The sequence below is a fragment of the Heterodontus francisci genome, chromosome 14, assembly GCF_036365525.1.
Source record: "Heterodontus francisci isolate sHetFra1 chromosome 14, sHetFra1.hap1, whole genome shotgun sequence".
Taxonomy (NCBI): domain Eukaryota; kingdom Metazoa; phylum Chordata; class Chondrichthyes; order Heterodontiformes; family Heterodontidae; genus Heterodontus; species Heterodontus francisci.
Genome location: NC_090384.1, coordinates 88,461,331 through 88,486,547, shown reverse-complemented (window position 1 = coordinate 88,486,547; position 25,217 = coordinate 88,461,331). Strand labels below are relative to the sequence as shown.

At 44.4% G+C, this 25,217-nt stretch overlaps 1 protein-coding gene across 3 annotated transcripts in view; it reads left to right on the top strand.

Annotated features, from left to right (window-relative positions):
* The window catches only part of LOC137377143 (protein kinase C-binding protein NELL1-like), an 828,881-nt gene that overhangs the window by 721,266 nt on the left and 82,398 nt on the right, over window positions 1-25,217 (top strand). For all 3 annotated transcript variants that reach the window (XM_068046502.1, XM_068046504.1, XM_068046503.1), the window contains one exon: window positions 9,721-9,861. In XM_068046502.1, the coding sequence (XP_067902603.1) occupies window positions 9,721-9,861 (141 nt within the window). The remainder of the gene's footprint in view (window positions 1-9,720; window positions 9,862-25,217) is intronic.

Sequence of the window (25,217 nt, the reverse complement as noted above, 5' to 3'; positions counted from 1 at the left end):
TGCCACTTGTTCTAATACCATGTGAGGACCCACCAAGGTGCAACTGTCTGTGCTGGTGGAGTCTGCGCAAGAAAGATGTGATGGTGCATCCCCTGAACCTGGAGATGTTGAGATCTTTTCACCCTGTCTCTGTTGGACTCTTATTTCTCCAACATCCCAGGGCCTTGCCATTCTGGCCAGATCAAGGGGCAGCTCCTCAAAGTGCATCAGAATGCGAGCTGGGGTGGCCTCAAGCGTGCCCTCTTGCTCTCCCTAGCTTTGTTCTCCCGTTTGGCCTGCAAGGTGAAGAAAGATCCTGTTAGGACGATGCCTCTCTCTCTCACCGGTTGCAGCTTTTCGGTCGCATAAGATGTTGCGGTCTACACTGTAGCCTATTGTCCAATAGTGCTAGGTTTATGAGCTATGCATATGGGTTATCAATGCTGCTGATCTCTCCCATAGTCAGGAGAACTCTATGCCCCCTCAGGATGTCGCTCTTTGCATTCTGGTGACTGCTGACCAGGAGGCATGCCATCTGGATCTATCTTTGGGTTCACCTTGCCAGACCTAAGCAGGCTATTGAAATACTTCCTGCATTAGACCCAGTTCCTCCTCACCACTCCTCTGCTGCTGATCTCATGAGCCACCTCCAGCCATGCCTTCTTGGTCAGCCTTGCAGGCTTTCTTGTGCCACTGGCAGGGAATAGGATGTTTTTCCGTGATGTCACCCTCTCCAATAACACCTCAAGTGAGGTGTCAGAGATATGGGGTCTGCCCTGGAACAGGGGCCCTCCCTACTCATTGTCCGCTGTCCAGCTGCTCCTTCCATTATTGCAACAAATGGCAACCAAAGCAATAGCTGCCGCTAGCCCTTTACATCGAGCCCGCTGCTTCCTGTATCCTGTTTCCTTCCCATGCTCACTACTGATAATTGGATGGCGAATGCGAGTCTGGGCCAATTAATTGTTTTTTTTTCAATTGAAATTGCAACGCATGAGTGTTGCGAATGCATTGTGGGGTTGGGACCCGGAAATAAATATGACAACGGGGTGCCGACCCTGGAACTAAAATCCTGCTCGGGCATCTGTGAGCTGAGTGAGCAGGGAAAGTAACTGGTCATCTCCCTAAGCAATCAGATTGAAGAATTGAGAAATAAACAGCAGAATTTTTGTTGGCGATTTTAAAAATGTCAAATTTAATTTTGCTTTTCCTTTTTCTTTTTGTCTCTTCCTTCTCTCTCTCTTAATCCAATCTTTCTTTTTCTCTGAGAAGGAATTGCAAATTAGAGTGGGTGAGTTCAATGTCAAATCAGGTGCAGAAAGAGAAATAGAGGGGGAAAGAAAGATTGGATTAAGAGAGAGAGAGAAGAAAGAGACAAAAAGGAAAAGGAAAATTAAATTTGAAATTGTTAATATCTCCAAAAACAATTTAAATCTGCAGGAATGAGTTAATTTTCAGTCCCAGAGGGGTTGACTGGCAGTAGTTAACAATTATCACATCCTTAACAGAGTACTTGCAATTGTAATGACAAAATATAACTTTCTGTGGAGAGTTCATTTCAGATCAGCTTGTCAAGTACAACAACTTCATGACATTAGATGCATGTTAATGGCGAAGCAGACAGTGAGATGCCATTTTCACAAAGCTAATGGTGGGGGGTGCAACTTGGACAGAAATGTTTGAATATTGGCATTTAACCATACATTTTCTTCTTGCCTGAAGCTGCTGTACCATTTACGCATAAATAACACCGAGCGCCATTAGCCTCATCATTATTTTGACAGCAAAATATGGCTCATTAACTCTCAATTAATTGAGTGGAAGAGGTACCCTTCACGCAAAATAGCTAAATAGTTTTCCACTAAATAGTTTTCCAATTTGATAAGCAATGTACTCTATTTGTGTATATGGTTAGCCTGCAGCTCCTTGATTATCTTTAATTAGCTGTAGATGACAACATACAACATACTGACAGAGGTCCAGCAGTTTAGTCAGCTGTCTGTATTAATTTCTTTTCAGACCAGATATTAGCCCACTACAAGAATTGGACAGGCAGGTTCTGAGGTGAGCACCAAAGCTTCTGAGTATGTCAGTGTGAGGCCCGGGCGATTGACTGCATGCATGCATTTAGTTGACTCGCCAAAACCATCAGGAAGCAGCAGCTGGCTGATAGGCAGGAGGGTATCAGCTGGGACCAAAGGAACGGTCCACGGCAGTAATGTAAGTCACAGAGAGTTGTTGGTAATAGTGGAAGGGGAGCAGGGAGAAGCGTGTTTTAAGAGGGTGTAGCAATGGGGATGGATTGGGGACAGTGGAGCGGTGGGGGCGGTGGTGGGGGTGCAAAATCCCAGGACAGGGGGCCTAAACCTTCCTTGAGAGATCCAGAGGAAGACTCCTGCTTCCCCGGGCCCCAGAAAGAATGTAAAAAAGACATAACTCTCAGGACCTCTTCTGACTCCTGCTGCCTTCACCTTTTGAGATAGTCACACTGACTTCTGCACTCAGGCCACCAGGTAATGTAGCAGTCTGGTCTCAGTGACACAATTGGAGCCCAATCTGTATATTTAAAGAAGGATAGGGCCAGTTTCTGGTGGGGCTGCCTGTTCAGAAAAGTAGGTTAAAATGCCAGACTGCAAGAACAAAGCAAGACATTGGCAGGTATGTAACCCAGCCAATTTCAACCTGCTTAAAATTGCCCCTTTTGGTAGTGTTATGAGAAAGGGGTCTAGGGATTCCCTCTAAGCCTTTGTCTGGTTTGGCCGTAACAGGGTTTAACTTTTAAAACCACCGTGTTTTAAGCTTCCCCTCAGTGAATCCTTATTCACCGGTCTCTAATTGTAATAGCAAAGAAATCAACCAGACAGGTTTTCTTAGATTTAAGCAAGAAAGATATAAGTTTATTAATCTTAAAACTCTAATTCATTTAAAACTACTAGAAATACATGACGCAAACACACTAGCATGCATACGCGATAAACACACACGCAAATAGAGACAAAGGAGGAGAGAGAAGGATAAAGGTTTAAAGTAATAGCTGGAGTTACTAGCTTTTATTCTTGGATTGCAGTTGTCTTGCAGTTCTCATTGGGGCCCAGTGCACACTTTCAAACTTGTTTAGCTTCAGGAGTCTTCTCTCTACCTTCTCTTTGTCTTCAAATTGCAGTCTCTTTTCAACTATTCTGTGAGCACAATTCAAAACCCCAGGTTGGCCAGCAGGTTAGTCACGTGACTAACTCCTTATTTGGAACAACCTGCCTGGCGAGGTTTGTGGACTGTCCATCTTAACAGACACCCTCAGTGTGTGTGTGTGTGGGGGAATGAAATGCTAGCTTTTTACACATTAAATGTTTTTGGATCAAAATCCATCTGGTTAATTGAATCAGGGAGCAGTTCCATTGTCTTTTCCAGACAACTGTCTTTTAGAATGCAGATGTATGCAGCCATGCCTCCAGTGGTCTTTTAAACCAAGCCACTTTCAGTCCAGCAACAGTTTAAAATTGATGTTCCATATGACGAAATTAATATGTCTCATTTCGGTAGGTGTGGTTCCTGACAGTAGAATTTTTAATGTTCTCGCTAGGACAATTTTACCACATAGTAAAATGCAGACATTCTTCCTCAGATGATATTCCACTGCATTCTTTTAAAGCCATTTAGTGGATGTCTAGTCATTAGTTTGTTGCCAGATTGTCAAATGTACAGCTTTCCTCCCACCACAAGACCTACAAGAATCACAACATCATTGCGTTGCAGTAGGAGATGAGCCTAAGATGTAGAATGTTTATGAACTTTCAAAAAAAGCAGTGAACTTTATCCATTGCAGACGAAGTTAGGACTGTGTAATCCATCATGTGGTTCAGAGCTGAAAGAGGAAGTGAATTGAGATTTGAACTTGTACCATGCTTAAAGGCAATGAGGAAAAAACATCAAGGAGCTTTAACATTGCTGGAGTCCTGCTGAACATAGTTAAAGTGATTGCCATCAAGAGCATTGTTTATACTAGGAAGGTGATTATCAAAGGATCATAAAATGAAATATCACAGAAGGAGGCCATTTGGCCCATTGTGCCTGTGCTGGATCATTGAATCAGCTGTCCAATTAGTCTCTTTCCCTCTCACCCTACAAATTTTTCCCGTTCAAGTATTAATCCAGTTCCTTTTGGAAAGTTATTATTGAATCTGCTTCCACCATCTTTTCTGGCAGTTTAATCCAGATCATAACAATTTGCTGTGTAAAAAAAAAAAATTCTCCTCCAGTAGTTGGTACTACCTTATTGTACTAGTTATTTACATTATTATTATTAATAACAGTCACTGGCCAGCGTATCCTCAGCAATTAAAGTATTCTATGTATTCATGTGAATACAACTATAGGTAGTTCAGGGGTAGAAACTCTCAGGTGCAAAGATTCCACCAGAAATGCCACAGGGCAGAGCCTCGGTCTGCCCCTCTGTCTCTGCCAGGACCATGTCCCAAATCTCAAAACAGGGTCATCACTCTACAAGCAATGGGTGCCCACTGCAGTAGCAGTGCCACAATGTAGTTAAACCAGCAGAAATAGCGGGATGTCAGAAGGCTGCTTGTTTCTTTGTGGAAGCGGGTCAAAGGTCAGTCAGGCTAAAGATTGAAAATCTTTCAGTGCAGTTCCCTCAATGGTGAGGCCTAAATTCGCACTCCTCCAGTTTGCCATTGTAATCTGGCTTTATGGAGGTTACACAGGGCCCGGCCCAGCCCAGCCTGGCTGCCTGGGCTTTGCTATTAACCACTCCCATGACAGATATGAGGCGAAGCACAGCAGTTACAGACTTAAATATGGGAACACATCCCCAACAAGCTGCCCACATGACCAGCAACATGTGTCAAGACATCAGAGTGTCCCATCATGGAGAATCAGAACACTTCATTAACAGTTTTAAATCGGGGGTGGGGGGGGGGGAATGCTATCACCAACCACTCTTTGAAAGGTAGTATTCCAGCTATTAAGGGATGGAGATCTGATAGAGCCAAATTTCGACCAAATTCCAGCCCATTGGATGTCACAATCCCGAAATTCTGTCCCATGAGAGAATCGAATTCCCGAGCTTCGGCATTCTGCGTTTGATTATCAGGAGAGTCCTTTCAAATTGCTTGGTCAAATTATCATTTGGCGAGGTTTATTAGTGATCAGATCACCGCTTAGTGCACCATACATTATGGCCAGAATTTTATGTTGGGTAGGAGACCCCACCCACTGACCGAAAAGTCGATGGCGAGCTGGGGGTGGGGAGCCACGCCGGGATTTTTCACTTATTTGTACTTAATTGGCCTTGGGCGGGACTTCCACCTCCTTGAGGCAGGATGTCCCACCTAATGGAGTTGCCAGCGATTCAGCAGGCTGACAGCTGCTAGTCCCAGCAGTGCCACTGGGAGCGGTGGCCACTGCTGAGACTACATGCAGCCAACAGAAGTAAGAAGAAGGACGGCCCTGGAACTAAGGTAAGATTATGGGGCCTTGCTGGGAACTATCGGCCGGACCCTATCGAGGCGAGGAGGGTCGGTTGTGGTGGGGGGGAGGGCGGGAAGTGTTTTTTTAATTCATTCATGGGATGTGAGCATCGCTGGCCAGGCCAGCATTTATTGCCCATCCCTAATTGCCCTTGAGAAGGTGGTGGTGAGCTGCCTTCTTGCACCACTGCAGTCCATTTGGGGTGGGTATACCCACAGTGCTGTTAGGAAGGGAGTTCCAGGATTTTGACCCAGCGACAGTGAAGGAACGGCGATAGAGATCCAAGTCAGGATGGTGTGTGACTTGGAAGGGAACTTGCAGGTGGTGGTGTTCCCATGTATTTGTTGCCCTTGTCCTTCCAGTTGGTAGAGGTCGCAGGTTTGGAAGGTGCTGTCGAAGGAGCATTGGTGCATTGTTGCAGTGCATCTTGTAGATGGTACACACTGTTGCCACTGTGTGTCGGCGGTGGAGGGAGTGAATGTTTGTAGATGGGGTGCCAATCAAGCGGGCTGCTTTGTCCTGGATGGTGTCGAGCTTCTTGAGTGTTATTGGAGCTGCACCCATCCAGGCAAGTGGAGAGTATTCCATCACACTCCTACTTGTGCCTTGTAGATGGTGGACAGGCTTTGGGGAGTCAGGAGGTGAGTCACTCGCCTCAGGATTTCTAGCCTCTGACCTGCTCTTGGAGCCACGGTATTTATATTGCTAATCCAGTTCAGTTTCTGGTCAATGGTAGCCCCTAGGATGTTGATAGTGGGGGGAATTCAGCGATGGTAATGCCATTGAATATCAAGGGGAGATGGTTAGATTCTCCCTTGTTGGAGATGGTCATTGCCTGGCACTCGTGTGGCGTGAATGTTACTTGCCACTTATCAGCCCAAGCCTGGATGTTGTCTAGGTCTTGCTGTATTTCTACACAGACTGCTTCAGTATCTGAGGAGCCATGAATGGTGCTGAATATTGTGCAATCATCAGCGAACATCCCCACTTATGACCTTATGATTAAAGGAAGGTCATTGAGGAAGCAGCGGAAGATGTTGGGCCTAGGACACTACCCTGAGGAACTCCTGCAGTGATGTCTTGGAGCGCAGATGATTGACCTCCAACAACCACAACCATCTTCCTTTGCGCTAGGTATGACTCCAACAGCGGAGGGATTTCCCCTGATTCCCATTGACCTCAGTTTTGCTAGGGCTCCTTGACGCCATACTTGGTCAAATGCTGCCTTGATGTCAAGGGCAGTCACCCTCACCTCACCTCTTGAGTTCAGCTCTTTTGTCCATATTTGAACCAAGGCTGCAATGAGGTCAGGAGCTGAGTGGCCCTGGCGGAACCCAAAATGAATGTCACCGAGCAGGTTATTGCGAAGCAAGTGCCGCTTGATGGCACTGTTGATGACACCTTCCATCATTTTACTGATGATTGAGAGTAGACTGATGGGGCGGTAATTGGCCGGGTTGACTTGTCTTGCTTTTTATGTACAGGACATACCTGGGGCAATTTTCCACATTGCAGGGTAGATGCCAGTGTTGTAGCTGTACTGGAACAGCTTGGCTAGGGGTGCGGCAAGTTCTGGAGCACAGGTTTTCAGTACTATTGCCGGAATATCGTCAGGGCCCACAGCTTTTGCAGTATCCAGTGCCTTCAGTCATTTCTTGATATCACGCGGAGTGAATCAAATTGGCTGAAGTCTGGCATCTGTAAGGCTGGGTACTTCAGGAGGAGGCCGAGATGGATCATCAACTCGGCACTTCTGGCTGAAGATTGTTGCAAATGCTTCAGCCTTATCTTTCGCACTGATGTGCTGGGCTCCCCCATCATTGAGGATGGGGATATTTGTGGAACCACCTCCTCCAGTTAGTTATTTAATTGTCCACCACCATTCACGGCTGTATGTGGCAGGACTGCAGAGCTGATCTGATCCTTTGGTTATGGGATCGCTTAGCTCTGTCTATCGCATGCTGCTTACACAGTTTGGCACACATATAGTCCTGTGTTGTAGCTTCATCAAGTTGACACATCATTTTGAGGTATGCCTGGTGCTGCTCCTGGCATGCCCTCCTGCACTCTTCATTGAACCAGGGTTGGTCTCCGGGCTTGATGTAAATGGTAGAGTGGGGGATATGCCAGGCCATGAGGTGACAGATTGTGCTTGAATACAGTTCTGCTACTGCTGATGGCCCACAGCGCCTTATGGATGCCCAGTTTTGCATTGCTAGATCTGTTCGAAATCTATCCCATTTAGCACAGTGGTAGTGCCACACAACACGATTGAGGGTATCCTCAATGTGAAGGCAGGACTTCATCTCCACAAGGACTGTGCGGTGGTCACTCCTACCAATACTGTCATGGACAGATGCATCTGCGGCAGGCAGATTGGTGAGGACAAGGTCAAGTATGGTTTCCCCTCTTGTTGGTTCCCTCACCACCTGCCGCATACCCAGTCTAGCAGATATGTCTTTTAGGACTTGGCCAGCTCAGTCAGTAGTGGTGCTACCGAGCCACTCCTGATGATGGACATTGAAGTCCCCCACCCAGATTACATTTTGTGCCCTTGCCACCCTCAGTGCTTCCTCCAAGTGCTGTTCAACATGGAGGAGTACTGACGCAGCTGAGGGAGGGCGGTAGGTGGTAATCAGCAGGAGGTTTGCTTGTCCATGTTTGATCTGATGCCATGAGACTTCATGGGGTCCAGAGTCGATATTGAGGACTCCCAGGGCAACTCCCTCCCTCCTGTATACCACTGTGCCACCACTTCTAGTGTGTCTGTCCTGCCGGTGGGCCAGGACATACCCGGGGATGGTGATGGCAGTGTCTGGGACATTGTCTGTAAGGTATGATTCGGTGGGTATGACTATGTCAGGCTGTTGCTTGACTAGTCTGTGGGACAGCTCTCCCAACTTTGGCACAAGCCCCCAGATGTTAAAAAGGAGGACTTTGCAGGGTTGACAGGACTGGGTTTGCCTTTGTCGTTTCCGGTGCCTAGGTCGATGCCAGGTGGTCCGTCCGGTTTCATTCCTTTTTATTGACTTCGTAGCGGTTAGATACAACTGAGTGGCTTGCCAGGCCATTTCAGAGGGCATGTAAGAGTTAACCACATTGCTGTGGGTCTGGAGTCACATGTCGGCAGACCAGGTAAGGACAGCAGATTTCCTTCCCTTAGGGGCATTAGTGAACCAGATGTGTTTTTACAACAATCAACAATGGTTTCATGGCCATCATTAGTCTCGCTTTTAATTCCAGATTTATTAATTGAATTCAAATTCCACCTTCTGCTGTGGTGGGATTTGAACCCATGTTACTAGTCCGGTGACAATACCACTACGCCATCGCCTGCCCTCCCTCCCCCCGTTGTGCAGAGAGGGCGGCCCTCTGGGGGCACAGGGTTAATTGGCTACTTAAGGGCTTTGATTGGCCTGGAGCGGGCGGACCATTTGTTGCTGCTGCTGCCCTGCATAAAATTGCAGGGGGGGGGTGGAAGGGGGTTGGGAACGGCAATTTTACGCTCTCCTCCCGCCTCCACCCCCGTCAGCAGCCCGCTCATTGGAGGGCCATAAAATTCCAGCCTATCGCTTGTGGTGTATCTCGATGCTATTTATTTATATTGCTAAAAAGGATCACTTTAAAGTTCACATTAGCTTTTTTTAGTCATCCTCTCGGTGTGTGCTAAGTCCACCCAGTTTTTGAGGAAGGAACTTGGATCAAAGTGGACAATTTTGATATTGCATTTGAAAGATTAGACATTTCCAGGACACCGCTTTAGGTTTCCAGGTCACACACAATCCAACATTTCTCTGAGCAGTTCATTTGTGATTTAATGCTTTCGTACAGAAGGATTTGAGCAAGGTGTGTTGAATGACAGAAAACAAAAGATTTACAGTTATAGCTCAGTTGATCATGCACAGATAAGGAAATCAGAAATGAAAGGTGAGAGTTCTAATGTCACAGTCTGTTCTTTTATGGACCATTAATACTTCAAAATACTTTTTGACAAATAGCCATTTAAGGAAGTTTCAATCATTGTAACATCAATCGTAGCTTAATGGCCCCATTTTGTCCTTTGTATCCCAACATATGCTTTTTACTCTAAGCAAATGTAGCGAAGAAATTAGTGAAGCTATGTAATTCTGTTACAGCCTGGTTATAGCCAACATTTTATGCTGAGGGAGACATAGAAATCATAAGGTGTATTAGTTATGTGTGATGTAAAATTAAAGAGTTGCCCCTCATATGTGTCCTATATTTTTTGTGAGACAGATATTGATGAGTGTGCCGAAGGCATCAAACTGTGCTACAAACACGCCCGATGTGTCAACCTACCGGGATGGTATCATTGTGAGTGCAGGGCTGGTTACCATGACAACGGCAACTATTCATTCACCGGAGAGACCTGCATTGGTAAGCAATTAAACAAAATTGCTATGGTTCCAGTAAATATTTTTTCTGTTTATAACGATAAGTGTATCAAATTACAACTCACTGAAATTTGTGTTTTCTCTAAATTGCTGTTGGAATTGAAAAAAAATGCCTTCAAGATATTTTCCTCTCGAGAGAAAATAATGCAGTGCAGAGGGAGTTTAGTTGTAACTCATTTTAATTGAGCTTGAAAGTCATTCTGCACACAGTCTGATTGTTGACGGATTTTCATTCTTTTTCTTTCCATAATTCTATGATAGTATGAAACTAGCTTTTGTTTTATCAGGTGGGGGGGTTATGTGAAAAGGAGGGCCTGGGGAAGGAGGCCCAAGTCTCATTCATCTCTAATTCACTGGAGGATCACCGTATTAATATTATTCTAAAGAGTTTGCATGCACGTGTTAGAGTACATCGAGTCAATTGCGCCTCAAATCTCGATGTTGCAAAGCCTTCTCCAGAAAATCAGCATTCAGCCCTTAATAATTGCCATTAAATATTGCCTGCTTTTGAAGAAACGGCCCCCAAACAAGCTGGCTACTGGCGGAGGGGAGGCGGGGGGTTAAAATTGAGTGGAAACAGGAGGCGGGGGGCTGTTCCTGACCCCCTCCTGCCCCCGCTGCAATTTTCCGCGGGGCGGTGGTGAGAAACGGACCACCGTCCCCGGGCCAATCAAGGCCCTTAAGTGGCAAATTAACTGGCACTTAAGGGCCTACTCCCATCGCCGCGGGTATTTTACCCTCGGCGGCCGGACAGCAAAAGCAGTTGGCTTTCTTTTGGGCTGGAGTGGGGGGGCATCTCTTGATCAGGCGAGCTGTGCCCCATGGCGGGCCGCCACCGAAGCCCCAACTGCCCCCAATGCACAACATTCCCCCTAACTGACCCCCCCTTTGCCTTGCCAGCGCCTGGCCAATTGTCCCCAGTGAGGCCCTAAAAACTGATCTGTCTTCCGGGCTGTCTTTCACCTTGCTTGCGTTGGCTGGGTGTAGTCCCAGCACTGGCCACCGCTTCCAGTGGCGCTGCCGGGACTAAGAGGTGCTGGCCCACTGATTGTCCGGCAGCTCCATTAGGCGGGACATCCTGCCTCAAGGAGGTGGAAGTCCCGCCCAAGACCACATAAGGGCCTGGGGAGCGGAAAATGCCAACCTGGCTCCCCAGGCCTGGCAGAAGTGGGCTCGCCGCCGAATTTTCAGCCGGTGGGCGGGGCCTCCCGCCAAATAAAAAATTCCGACCCATGTGTTATTCAACTAGTGCCCTGACAGGGGTGTTGATTAACAGCTGGATTATTTAATTGAAAACTTTGTTTTGGCTCTTATTTACACACAATTGTCTCATACTCCTTTTGAGGCTGAAGAGTCCAGGTTTATTCAGTTGTTCCTCAAAACTCAGACCAGGTACCTCATCAACCAAAACTGGACATATTACTTAAGTTGTATTTTGAGTAAAGAAATATATAGAATGATCATGACTTCCTCTCATTCTCTATTGGTTGTAAGGTTCTTCATCAAAGGAGTTTAGACAGTCTTGTCCTATTTCTGAGTGAATGAAGATGCACAGCACAAAACAACTCATAATTGGACATAAATTTCTAATAAGGTGACAGTCTCACTTGTAGAGATTATGTTCTGTGTTGGAAATGAAAATATCTACAGTGCTGAAAAATGAGTGATTCACCGAGTGATTCGTGTTAAGGCAAATTGTTTGGATGTATTAGAGATAACTTTAGTCTTGAACTGGGCTACAGTATAACTGATCTGGGAATACTTGATGTTGACACAATGGGGGCGACTTATTATTTCACTACCAGTACATGAAAATAACCCTCTGTGCCTGTTGATATTATTGAGGAGGGATTGTCCACCTGTTTGCCATGATATTCACCATGAAATATGGTTATCCGGTATCCATTGATTCAGAGTTTTCTACAATGCACAAGTACTGCAAAACATTGACTCTTCAGTTGGTGCAATTTATTGTGCTTATTATTTAAACTTATTGATTCCCATTTTCAGTTTATTTTTTATTCTTTCCTGGGATGTGGGCATCACTGGCTAGAACAGCATTTATTGTCCATCCCTAATTACTCTTGAGAAGGTGGTGGTGAGCTGCCTTCTTGAACCGCTGCAGTCCATGTGGTGTAGGTACACCCACAGTGCTGTTAGGAAGGGAGTTCCGGGTTTTGACCCAGCGACAGTGACGGAACAGAGATATAGTTCCAAGTCAGGATGATATGTGGCTTGGAGAGGAAAATGAAGGTGCTGGTGTTCCCTTGTATCTGCTGTTTTGTCCTTCTAGTTGGTAGAGGTCGCAGGTTTGGAAGGTGCTGTCTAAGAAGCCTTGATGCTTTGCTGCAGTGCATCTTGTAGATGGTAAACACTGCTGCCACTGTGCGCCGGTGGTGGAGGGAATGAATGTTTGTGAATGGGGTGCTAATCAAGCGGGCTGCTTTGTCCTGAATGGTGTCGAGCTCCTTGAGTGTTGTTGGAGCTGCACCCATCCAGGCAAGTGGAGAGTATTCCATTACACTCTTGACTTGTGCCTTGCAGATGGTGGACAGGCCTTGCAGAGTCAGGGGGTGAGTTACTCACCGCATAATTCCAACCTCTGACCTGTTCTTATAGCAACTGTACTGATATGGCTGGTCTAGTTCAGTTTCTGAACTATGGTAACCCCTCGGATGTTGATAGTAGGGGATTAAGCAATGGTAATGCCATTGAATGTCAAGGGGAAATGGTTGGATTCTCACTTGCTGGAGATGGCCATTGCCTGGCACTTGTGTGGTGTGAATGTAATTTGCCAGTTATCCGACTAAGCCTGAATGTTATCCAGTTCTTGCTGCATATGGACACGGACTGCTTCAGTATCTGAGGCATCATGAATGGTGCTGAACATTGTGCATTCATCAGTGAACATCCCCACTTCTGACCATATGATGGAGGGAAGGCCATTGATGAAGCAGCTGAAGATGGTTGGGCCTAGGACTGAGGAACTACTGCAGTGATGTCCTGGGACTGAGATGACTGACCAACAACCACAACCATCTTCCTTTGTGCTCGGTATGATTCCAACCAGTGGAGAGTTTTCCCTCTAATTGCCATTGACTCCGGTTTTGCTGGGGCTCCTTAATGCCACACTTGGTCAAATGCTGTCTTTATGTCAAGGGCAGTCTCACTTCGCCTCTTGAGTTCAGCTCTTTTGTCCATGTTTGGTAAAGGCTGCAAGGAGGTCAGGAGCTGATTGGGCCTGGCGGAACCCAAACTGAGCATCAGTGAGCAGGTTATTTCTGAGTAAGTGGCACTTGATATCACTGTCGATGACACCTTCCATCACTTTGCTGATGATCGATCGCCCAGATTGGATTTGTCCTACTTTTTGTGTACAGGACATATCTGGGCAATTTTCCACATTGCTGGGTAGATGCCAGTGTTGCAGCTGTAAATGAACAGCTTGGCTAGGGGCGCAGCCAGTTCTGGAGTACAAGTATTCAGTACTATTGCCAGAATGTTGTCAGGGCCTATAGCCTTTGCAGTATCCAGTGCCTTTAGCCCCAGTTTTCATTGTACAGGGTTGGTCCCCCAGCATGATGGTAATATTAGAATGGGGGATATGCTGGGCCATGAGGTTAAAGATTGTGGTTGATTTCAGTTCTGCTGATGGCCTCCTCCCAAGGACGTTTGTAGTTGTTTTGGTGGATTGGACTCTACCCAATGCACTCAATTGTCTCTAGAACAAAACAGCATACTGGCTCCCTGAAATTAAGTACTGACACATCTCACCTTGGGCACAAAAATCCAGCAATTCAAAAAGAGTGAAATCTTCTCATTACTTGGAAATGCTGAGAAAATAGTACTTACCAAAGACTGCCCTCACAAAGGCTTGAAATCCCCTGTCAAGTGTAATCGCCTTGGGGAAAAGACAGTTTTAATGAGAAATTTGCAAGAACTGTAAAGTACTTATGAGTTGGCACTCTTCTATGGTGCATCCACTAGCATCAATCTGCAACAAATTGTCTACAAATTAGTCTACACAGACCCAAAAATAAAAGCAGGAAAACCTTAATTCACCTTTTTTCTCTGAAACGAGTTGCACTTACCACAGGTCATATCTGCAGTGTATTTGCAGTATTCAAAAGTGTTCTTTTTTTAAAGGAATTTATCTAATTTGTCTAACCAGGGACTTTGTTTTGTCAAAGTGTCTGGGGTGATTTATGGTCATTGTTAGACAGTTAATGATTATTTCTTCAACAGATTTTTCATATTAGAGCAAGCCTAACCCATGAGAAGCACATCAAGGCTGTTAATACTTGGGATCTTGCAAACATTTTATTGTAGGCTTTCACTTTATTTCCACCAATTTTGTCCCCTCCACAACATGTTGAATCTTTTGCTCACAGGTGCAGGACAAACCCTGCTACCTCATCATACAGTGGCTATCGTTTATGGAAGAGTATGTATGATGCCAGTGTGTGTTGAAAGGTTATTTGGCTGTGGGAGGGCATCACAGTCCAGGCAGATCCTCTTGTCACCTGGCATCTGTATGTGTCCTTCCAGTAGGGGACAGTCATTACGGATATTGCTAAGACAGAGCTCAATGTTTGTGTCCCTTTAGCTGATCTGGCTGAGATCAGCAGGCATAGCACAGTCTGAGGTTCAACCCTATAAATACAGCCCAGTTATTTACAAGATTATGCTGTGAATCACGGAGGAAACTACATCTTATTTTTTTTTTTTAATATTTGGTTTTAAACCTTTTGCAGTTTCTTTCAGTTCCAATAGCTTTGAGACTGAGTGATCTGAGCAGCTACCTGCTGGTTCGTGACATCTCAATGGCAGTTTCTGGCTAGAGTTTCTATAACAGAATTCCAATCTTAATAGAGCTGTCACAACATTGCTATCTCTCACCTACATAGATGCAATCTGGCAACTGAAAAAAGTAAACTTGAGGTTATTTTAAATTTTTCAGCTACTGTGGCATCCCAAAGTGTTCTTACTAAATAAACACCAAAAGATTACTTCAGGGAAATGAATTCGGTAGAGTCTAAATGCAGAGAGAGAATCTGCTTTTGGTTTGTGTCTTCTAGCTCTGAGCTACAATATTTTGACTCAAATCGAGCTGGTCTAACTCCTCATCTGTCCAACTTTAGTGGGATTTAAATGTTTGCTTCCTGGATGGCAGATCCTAGTGAATACTAGCAGGATTCTTCATTCAGCACATTTACACATTGGGAAATTCTTTCCTCCCTTATGTGTAATAAAAACGCAATCATTTTCAAGAAAGTCCTATAATAATGATGACGGGCAGGAAAAGACCCACTGATCCATCCAGCCTGCCCCACACAACTGTGATACCTTGTGCAACACTCCCCACAACACTCAAAAGTTATCTCTTCTTTTGCCCAAGCCCTTCCCCAGCCCATAATCATTTATATGATCAGCAGGGATCCAGGCCTCCCTTTTTATTTCACAAAAACAGGGAATGGTGAAAACACTCAACAGCTCAGGCAGCATCTGTCAAACAGACACAAGTTGATGTTTGGGGTATGGAACTCTTCCTTGGAATTGGAAGATTTTACAAATGAATCACCTTTAAAAAGAAAAAGAGCAAGAGAAAGGGTTGGGTGGGGTGGAGATTGGGGGGACTAAGGGGTGGGGGAAAGGAAGCTGTGTAACGCACACAGGGAAAGGAACAGAATGGGTGGGGGAAAGGAAGCTGTGTAACGTACACAGGGAAAGGAACAGAATGTCTGAAGTGCTTATGTGGAGAACAGAAGATGGTTCACTGGCAGAAATTATATATAAATGAGACAAAAGATGGCACATTAAGGAGAAACTAAAGAAATAAAAGACACATACAAGACATAGAGGGGTAGATATTTGTGTGATAGTGTAAATCTGGTGATAGTCATTCAGCTGCTCACTTTACATCTCTCCCCATTGAAGCCAAAGGAAATAAAAATCAGGAGAGATGTAAATTGGGTTGCTGACTGGCTATCACCAGATTTACACTATTGCACAAAATCAAGGTTTACCCAAGAGAGTTTGAGAACAGCTAAAAGAGGAGATGTATGTATCATGGGAAGTATTGAAAACTGGCCAAATTCCTCGCAAGTCTGGTGGAGGATAAAAGCAGCCCGACTCCAAGGTTTCAGACCACCCCGCCAGTATATTGCTTCTGATGAAGTGGTTTGCCACCCCATGTGCCAATCCACACCACTAACCCCATCCCTAAAAATGCTGGCACAACCCGCATTGCCAGCAGCTACTGCCATAGAGAAAATAGGAGGCATAATTAAGGTCTGAAGTTTTTCAAGTCAGTTTGTCTTTGTTGGGAATAGATTATAGGGAGATGTACTGCAAATAGAAAGAAGTGGATGAAAAAGTGAAAGTCCAATAAATAAGAGTGTCTGCCTTTTGTTTCTTTATTACTGCCCTTTTATTTAATTTAAATGGTTCAATCTATATGAGAAGGATTGACTGCTTTCTGTGCTCCAAGTGCCAGATAACAATGAGCATATTGTGAGGAATTAACTTCTGCCTTTAAGGCACACGACAGTGAATGTGATTTCACCTTTATCTATTTAATCCATCATTAAATCACATGTGGCACTACTTTCACATAAAGCATTAACTTCTCGAAATTTGTGGCTTATTTTTGACATTCGCCTGAATGGCTCGGGTGAAATTGAACTTTTTTTTTAATGAGTTTTACTGATTCCTGCTGTGTGAAGCTTTTAACTAAGTTAAAATAAGTACGACTGATTAAATCAAACTTGAACATTTTAAATTTTTTTGGGTTGGAGATAAAAGCAAGACTTGTACTTTTGTAGTACTTCTCACAACCTCAGGTCATCCCAAAGTGCTTTACAGCCAACTAAGTACTTCTGAATTGTAGTCACTGTAAAAAAAAAATGTGGCAGCCAATTTGCACTCTGCAAGCTCCCACAAACAGCAGTGTGGTAATGACCTGATTATCTGCTTTAGTGATGTTGATTGAGGGATAAATATTGGTCAGAACACCAGGGAGTAGTCTCCTGCCAGGAGATCTTCTGTATCCACCTGAAAGGGAAGATGGGGTATCAATTTAACATCTCAACCTATAGATGGCACCTCCTGCACTGGACTGTCACCTTGGATTTTGTGCTTTAACCCACAAACTTCTGACTCAGAGCCGAAAGGTTTTTTTTTAGTTAATGGATTTATTCAACATTAAACACATTAGCAACATTGTGACCATTCCTTTATACCATACGATAATTCCTTTTAGCTACAGAAATTAAAGTCACCATTAAAGGCATTAATACATTGTTATTATTCTGTTATACTGTGCAGTCTTCCCTTTACCAATTATTACCTTCGAAATTAAAGTCATTTTAGATATTAACAGCATTATTATTATTCTGTTAAACTGTGCAGTCTTCCCTTTACCAATTATTATCTTCAGAAATTAAAGTTCAATTTGTTGCATGCTACAGCTGACACAATACGCAGAATAGATCCAGTGATAATAGAACAGATTCTGCAAGGAGAAGGCACTCACAGATCTGTATCAAGACATGGTGGCCACTATATTGAATAGGCAATCTTTGTTTTACAACCATATATTACTGTAAGGGAAGCATCTTATCGGGATTTATTTTTGTTTTAGTTTCCTAACCTGCCTCTGTATTAAGTGTCCCAACTGTCAACAGATCTTTTGGAGCTAACTGCAGAGGTCAGTGATCAGTACACTTCCTTTGATATTTCAGGTAATCTAATCTGTGATCACATTCCAACACTCAGTTTAGAACATAGAACATAGAACATTACAGCGCAGTACAGGCCCTTCAGCCCTCGATGTTGCGCCGACCTGTGAAACCATCTGACCTACACTATAGAACATAGAACATTACAGCGCAGTACAGGCCCTTCAGCCCTCGATGTTGCGCCGACCTGTTCCAAGAACATTAAAAACTGAGCATCCATTCTTCAAATGGATTTTCTTATCTCCGCTTTGTATATTCTTCTGTTGACTTATTGGCTGTGTCAGTATGTTACATTAAGCTGCAGGGTATATAAGATGCTACTCATGTTCTTGCAGTCATTCATGTAGTGCAAAGCCAAAAGCACCGATTTCACAAGATGTTGATGAACCCTCTCCAGTTTGGGAGAAGATAGTTCTCTCAGTGGTAATTGTCAGGCTTCAATCTTTTCAAGTTATCATAACCACTGGGCAGCCTATTTTTCACTGCCATGGATCCTGCTGATAACGTGTTACTATTGCAGGGATGCAACATAAAATCAAACATTCTCTCTTGGGGTGGCACAGTGGTGTAGTGGTTAGCACCGCAGCCTCACAGCTCCAGGGACTCCGGTTCAATTCTGGGTACTGCCTGTGCGGAGTTTGCTAGTTCTCCCTGTGACCGCGTGGGTTTTTGCCGGGTGCTCTGGTTTCCTTCCACTGCCAAAGACTTGCAGGTGATAGGTGAATTGGCCATTGTAAATTGCCCCTCGTGTAGGTAGGTGGTAGTGAATATGGGATTACTGTAGGGTTCGTATAAATGGGTGGTTGTTGGTCAGCACAGACTGGGTGGGCCGAAGGGCCTGTTTCAGTGCTGTATCTCTAAAAAAAAACTGCAACTTGATTTTTTCCATTTTCAGTATAGATAAATAGCTTGAGATTCAAAGAGATTAGATGGTAATGCTGTATATATATTTATATGAAAATATAAAATCAATTTCCCCCTTGGAATTTTTTTATTTTTTATTAATTGGTTGAGGTCTTATACTCAGCAAGGCAGACCTCAGCCAGGCATGTTGGGGATTTTTGACCGAGAGTCTATTGGTACCAGTGTCTCAGCCAATGAGTTGGAGGTGGAGCAGGACTAACAACAAGACTCTCAGCAGTCTATTTTATAGCAAACAAATTATATTTACTCAGCAACCAAAGCCTACTTAAAGTCTGCATTTCAGCAAACAGTCTACAGAGTCTACTTGAACTATAACAAACAAAACTCTTGACCAAATCTACAGCAACATCTCCCAGTAAAAGCAAGGTGATTTCTCCAGTAAACTGCCATGAGTGGAGGACAACTACATACAAATTATGCGTCTAAAATTGATCCCAGTCACTTACAGCAGGAAGTTTTCCTGCTGTGTTTGACAGGGGAATCATCTGCATTCTGACCGGGAATAGTATTGCTATATGCAGCCTATTTTTATTGCTTATAGACTGGGCTTACTTACTGCTTAAGGGTTCTGTACAGCTTTTTTGACATAAATACTATTGGAGATCATTGGAATATTTTAATCTGGCTTTGGTCACCATTTTGCAAAACATACCAAGAGGTTGGCTGGTCACTTAACCACCGGCAGAACCTATTAGCAACTGCTAGGCTGAAAAATTATTTCCACCATTGTTTCATTATCCTATATTAAAAGCGTTTACTTGTATTTAAACAGCAGTGTTTTAACAAAACAAATTCAGAGCAGAAATATTTTGGCAACAAAAAAACATGCATGAAGCATGTAAAAGGGGTATTTTTCCTGCTCTCAGGAAGCTTTTCAAGGCATTGATTTGGAAACAAGAATCAATGTGTCAGCAGACACTTGTCCCCTGGGTGAACAGCAGTGTGACCTTTGATAAAATGTGTAATTTGTGTTACTTGACAATGTCAAGATGTGATTGAGGGCGTTGTTGAACTGTGTATTCTGAACTGGGCTGGGGGTGGGGGGGTGAGATTCATAGAAATGGATTGGCAATGTGTTTTGCTCAGCTAACGAGGAAAAGAAAATAATAATTGCATGATGAATGAGAAGTGGTACAATATTTTTGTATTGTTAAAATGATTTTGTATATCAGTCACTCCCACGCGTGTGAAATTTTAATGTCTTTGTGATAAACAACAATCAGTAGGATAGAATGTACATTGTAACTCTAAGTGCCAATATACAGTGTTTTGAATTGACATATCAAAGGCAATCATTCATGGAACAGCTTTTCTCTGGCGGTATTATCTCAATGCTTTATATTGCTAATGCTCTCTTAAATTTGACCATATTTCCATTTATAAAAAAATCTGTTGAAAAGAATGCTGGTGTATCCTCTGCAAAGTAAGTGACATTTTCTGCCATAATGTATGATAAATATTGCTCCTGCACTGATGCCAATATTCAGAGGCCTTTTTATTTGCATTTACGTTTGGCATTCACGATGGGTGGCAGGTTTTTACTGAGAATATAACCAAGCGCCTTGGACTCTCTTTAATAAAACAGTCCATTTGTGGGAGGGTTGGCAAGTAAAATGGAAGCAGAAAGGCCTCTGCTGAAACTGTGCATTAGAAATGGTTGTCACAATTTCCCTACTGTGACCCCGATCTGCCAAGTGGAAGTATTTAAATGAATCAGGTATTGTGGTCAAGTACCCCATGGGATTTCCCTGCATTTCAATACCGCACCAGGCAAATCACAGCTACTGTAAAGACAGTAATACTTTCTGAAAATTACTGAGCATTTAAAATAACAGATTGTGAAATAACAGATTTCCCCTTGATTGTTCATTGTTTCTGTGATTTGGAAATGGAATGATGAGGATATAGAGGAGGAAGAGATGGAAATTGGAAGAGTGCAGCTTCATGCACGCAGATAGCACATGACATATGGGGCGGCACAGTGGCGCAGTGGTTAGCACCGCAGCCTCACAGCTCCAGCGACCCGGGTTCAATTCCGGGTACTGCCTGTGTGGAGTTTGCAAGTTCTCCCTGTGTCTGCGTGGGTTTCCTCCGGGTGCTCCGGTTTCCTCCCACATGCCAAAGACTTGCAGGTTGATAGGTAAATTGGCCATTAGAAATTGCCCCTAGTATAGGTAGGTGGCAGGGAAAATATAGGGACAGGTGGGGATGTGGTAGGAATATGGGATTAGTGTAGGATTATTATAAATGGGTGGTTGATGGTCGGCACAGACTCGGTGGGCTGAAGGGCCTGTTTCAGTGCTGTATCTCTAAACTAATATATGAGTTTCCTCAGGCACTGGCTTTGGAGGGGCTGAATTGATGCTGATGCATTGTAACCACCACTAAAGGTAGAAACACCTTGCAGCCTGCTAGTACCATGCATGGACTCAATTGGGCTATTTGTCTGCATGAGAGCAGGCCAAAATAGGTCTCAAATAAGTTCTGAACTTGGGTGCTCTTCAGGTAATCTTTGAAAGCAGTCATTGCTGCCACTCCAGAAGCGCTAACTGCCCTCAGGACCTCTAACTAATGTCTTGAGGTTGCAGTGATCTCCTGGACTGTCATAGCCACTAGGGTGTTCCTCGTGTCATGCCATACTTTCTACGTTGTACTACAGATGAGAGTTGTGGAATCCTTCAACGTTTCCGCCATCTGGAGCACACGAGAGGAAACTATCTCCACTGCTTGCATATCATGAGATTTAAGTTTTGGAATCAGACATCTTCTTAGATGGGTCCCTGAGATCTGGCCCTTGAACTCACAAGCCAAAGACAGCTGTTTCTCTCTAAGGATTGCCATTTCATTACGCCTCCCAAAATGACAGCAACTTCTGGAGTCCACGCATTTTTTTTTATTCGTTCATGGGATGTAGATGTCGCTGGATAGGACAGCATTTATTGCTCATCCCTAATTGCCCTTGAGAAGGTGGTGGTGAGCTGCATTCTTGAACTGCTGCAGTCATGTGGTGTAAGTACACCCACAGTGCTGTTAGGAAGGGAGCTTCAGGATTTTGACCCGGCAACAGTGAAGGAACTGCAATATAGTTCCAAGTCAGGATAGTGTGTGGCTTGGAGGGGAACTTGCAGGTGATGGTGTTCCCATGCACCTGCTGCCCTTGTCCTAGTTGGTAGAGGTCATGGGTTTGGAAGGTGCTGCTGAGGAGCCTTGGTGCATTGCTGCAGTGCATCTTGTCGATGGTACACACTGCTGCCACTGTGCATCAGTGTGGAGGCAGTGAATGTTTATGGATGGGGTGCACAGTTAAATGGGGAAATCCAGGAGCTGCTGTCAGTGATTCTGGGCTTCTTCAGAAGGTGCACTATTGAGGTGCCCCCAGACTGCAATCAATTGGAAATTATTGATCTGATGAGACGTTCCACTCTTTGTCTCACTGTAAAACCCTTGAAAAAGTTACATCTGGTTGAATGAAGTGTAACTCGGTTTTTAATAGTATACTAATTTTATAATTGATGCCAAAGAGCCTTACTGGCCCTGAACGAGTAATTTTATATTTGTTGAATGTCAAAATTCTCTAATGACGAAAAAAATCCACATATTTTAATTTTTTTCAAAGTTTTTCCTGATATTTTATCTCCTATCTTAATCCCATGTGCATGTCCTAATTATTTCCCTATCTGTAAAATTTAAAGTTAAAAGTGAAGGGATCAGTGGTTTTTACTTCCTGGTTTGCTGAGAATGCTTCAAAGTGATTGGCTGCTCACCCTACTTTTGCTGAACACCTGGAGATCCTCTTGACTGGGCACCAGATTCAGACTGACATTGGGAAAGGAGAAATGCACACCACAAAGATCGCAAAGTCTTTATAGGCATCTTTCTTCAAGGTCAGCGGTGAGTTAACTCGCAGGGTGCCTCAAAATCAATTTGTGCTGCCAAGAGCAGGAAGACCTGCCTCATCACGTGCCAATCAGGCACTTAACTGGGCAGCAGTGGGCCTTCCCTGGCATTAAGGAACCTGGTGACAGAAGTCCCGCCTGCTGAGAGCTGCTGGCCAATCAGAAGCCGGCAGCTCTTTTACTCAGCAGCCTCACCACAGACGCCATGGCTGTTACAGATAATGCATGCACCCGAGGCCTAGGATCGTCAAGGGACCCAGGCCATAGGTGAGGCATGACAGGACGGGTTTGCAGGGTGGGGGGGGGGTGGGTGGTCACGGGGAAGGGGGTATGGGCAGCAAGGCCACCCCCCTTCCTGATGTCGGGTCTCTCGATCAGGTACTGTGCCTTTAAATGAGAGACTCCCCCACCCCTGCCATCCTGGGAGCTGGCAGGCAACCCACACGGGTTTGCTTGTCGTGCTCCCCACGTGGCGATAGGCCTGTCCGCCACTGGGCTAATGCAGCCAGTGGTGGGATGAGGCCCTTAATTGGGCATTAATTGCCCACTAACAGCCCCAATTGGCGGTGGAGCGGGAAGGTCATCCTCAGGCCTTCCTGCCATGGACTTAATTGGGGTGAACGCAGGATGGTGACGGGGTCCCCAGCCGCCACCCTCCCACCCAATTAAATGCTCTCCCTGCCTTCAAATTTGCCGCGGGAGAGAGCAGAAAATCCAGCCCAGTGTTTCAGTGTAATGCCAGGTGAAGCACTTGCAGAATAAAGATGTCAGTTTATGGATGGCTACCAAACAGGAGGTCAAAAGGGACAAAACATGTATGAGAAAAATAAATTAAGTTTGTGAATGAGAGATAAGGCTGCAGGGATTTGATCAGATTAAAGCCAGAGCTTTAATTTCTGAATTTCGAAAATTCTAAATCTTTAGTGGCCTCAAAGAATGTGAGTTTTTTTTTGCAGATTCTAGTAACAGGCTATCACGAGATTGGTGTGAGAAGTGAAATGACTCACTTCTAAGTGACATTTCATTTAGTTGACTAATCAGTGAACTGTGTTAACTCCCTTAGTTGGTGTCAGGGGCTGTGAATGATGGTCCTCAGATGCAACGCACTCTGATTGAATGTAAGAGATGGGATATCTTCTCTAAAAGTCTGAACATCTCCATCTCATCAATTTAGCAACATTCAGTGGACAAACCCAAGTATCATGACTGCCTTTACAAACAGAGATGAACAGTTATATAGTGTGATCACTGGACTATCTCATGTGCCTGAACTTCTCCATCTCATCAACTTGGCAACATGCAGTGAAACTAATCCCAGTATAATTACTGCCTTTACAGATAGGCCTGAACAGTTATATAACATGATCACTGGACTACGCTGTGTAGTCTTTGTGGCAGTATTGTTTTTCTCTTGTTTCTTGGAATGAAGTGTGAATTTAAATTGGAGTCAGTATATCAGAGGGGGAGAGAAGATTCATAAATCTTGAATTATGTGTAAAAAAACATTACCCATGTAAGGCAAACTGCTCATCTCAGAACATTAAAATTGAGTCTCCAATAGACAGAAGAAATGTTATCTTCAGTAATTATAAGCATCTGGTTTTTAAGCAAACTGCATGGGTAGAATTACATATAAACATAAATTGCTTTCAGTGCAACCAGTAAATCAATTACTTGGAACTTTCAGAATTCAGGCAGTGGGAGTTTATCCTTCAAATGCAGCATGAAATCCTATTACCTCAGAACAGTCAACATGCTTTTGGCTTCTGATCCTATAATAGATCAAAAAGAAATTGCACAATTGCAAGATCCTACTGATTTCTAATACCTTTCATCCATGTTGGTTTCTGGCAATTGTGGAACCACCACAGAGATCACATAACCAAATCAGCCCATCATAACAGAGAGCTCGGAGTATAAGAATTGGCAACACAAATTGATTTTGAGGCACCCTGCCACATAGGCGCACGCTAACATTACACGTGCAGTGAGCATTCGGGATGGCATGGCGTCAAAGCCATCTTGAGGCCAAGGCCTCATTAGCTGTAAGCTGTAACCGCCCCTCACAGCTCAGTGGGACTGAGCAGGCATGAAATCAGCCACCTCCCATGCTTAGCTGGCTGGCCTGTGGAGCCTGGTGAGAGGCACGATTCAGGATGGGGACTCAAATTTTTTTTTTCATTTAATTGCCCTGGAACTGAGTAGCTGGCTAGGCCATTTCAGAAGGCCGTTGCGAGTCAACCACATTGCTGTGGGTCTGGAGTCACATGTAGGCCAGACCAGGTACGGATGACAGATTTCCTTACCGAAAGGACATTAGTGAACCTGATCGGTTTTTACAACAATCGACAATGGTTTCATGATCACCATTAGATGAGCTTTGAATTCCAGCTTTTTTTATTAATTGAATTCAAATTTCACCATCTGCCTTGGTGGAATTCAAATCCATGTCCCCAAAGCATTAGTCTGGGCTCTGGATTACTAGTCTAGTGACAGTACCACGACGCCACTGCCTCTCCTACAGTGGCTATTTTTGGAGGGGTGCAGGAGGAGCACATCTGGGCTCACCAAAAATTAAATCGTATTTTTCCAGGGTGGCATTTTGCAAACAGCCAGCAGTGGTGTCATTAAGGATGGTTGGTAAGGCCACTCAATGCCCAGTCCAACAGGCTGGAACATGTACGGTGCAGGGCTGGATTTTATTCTGGTGGTGGGCCGCATGGCGGGGGAGGAATCGTCCTCCGTCAGACCCCTGTTGCATAGGATCATAAGATCATAAG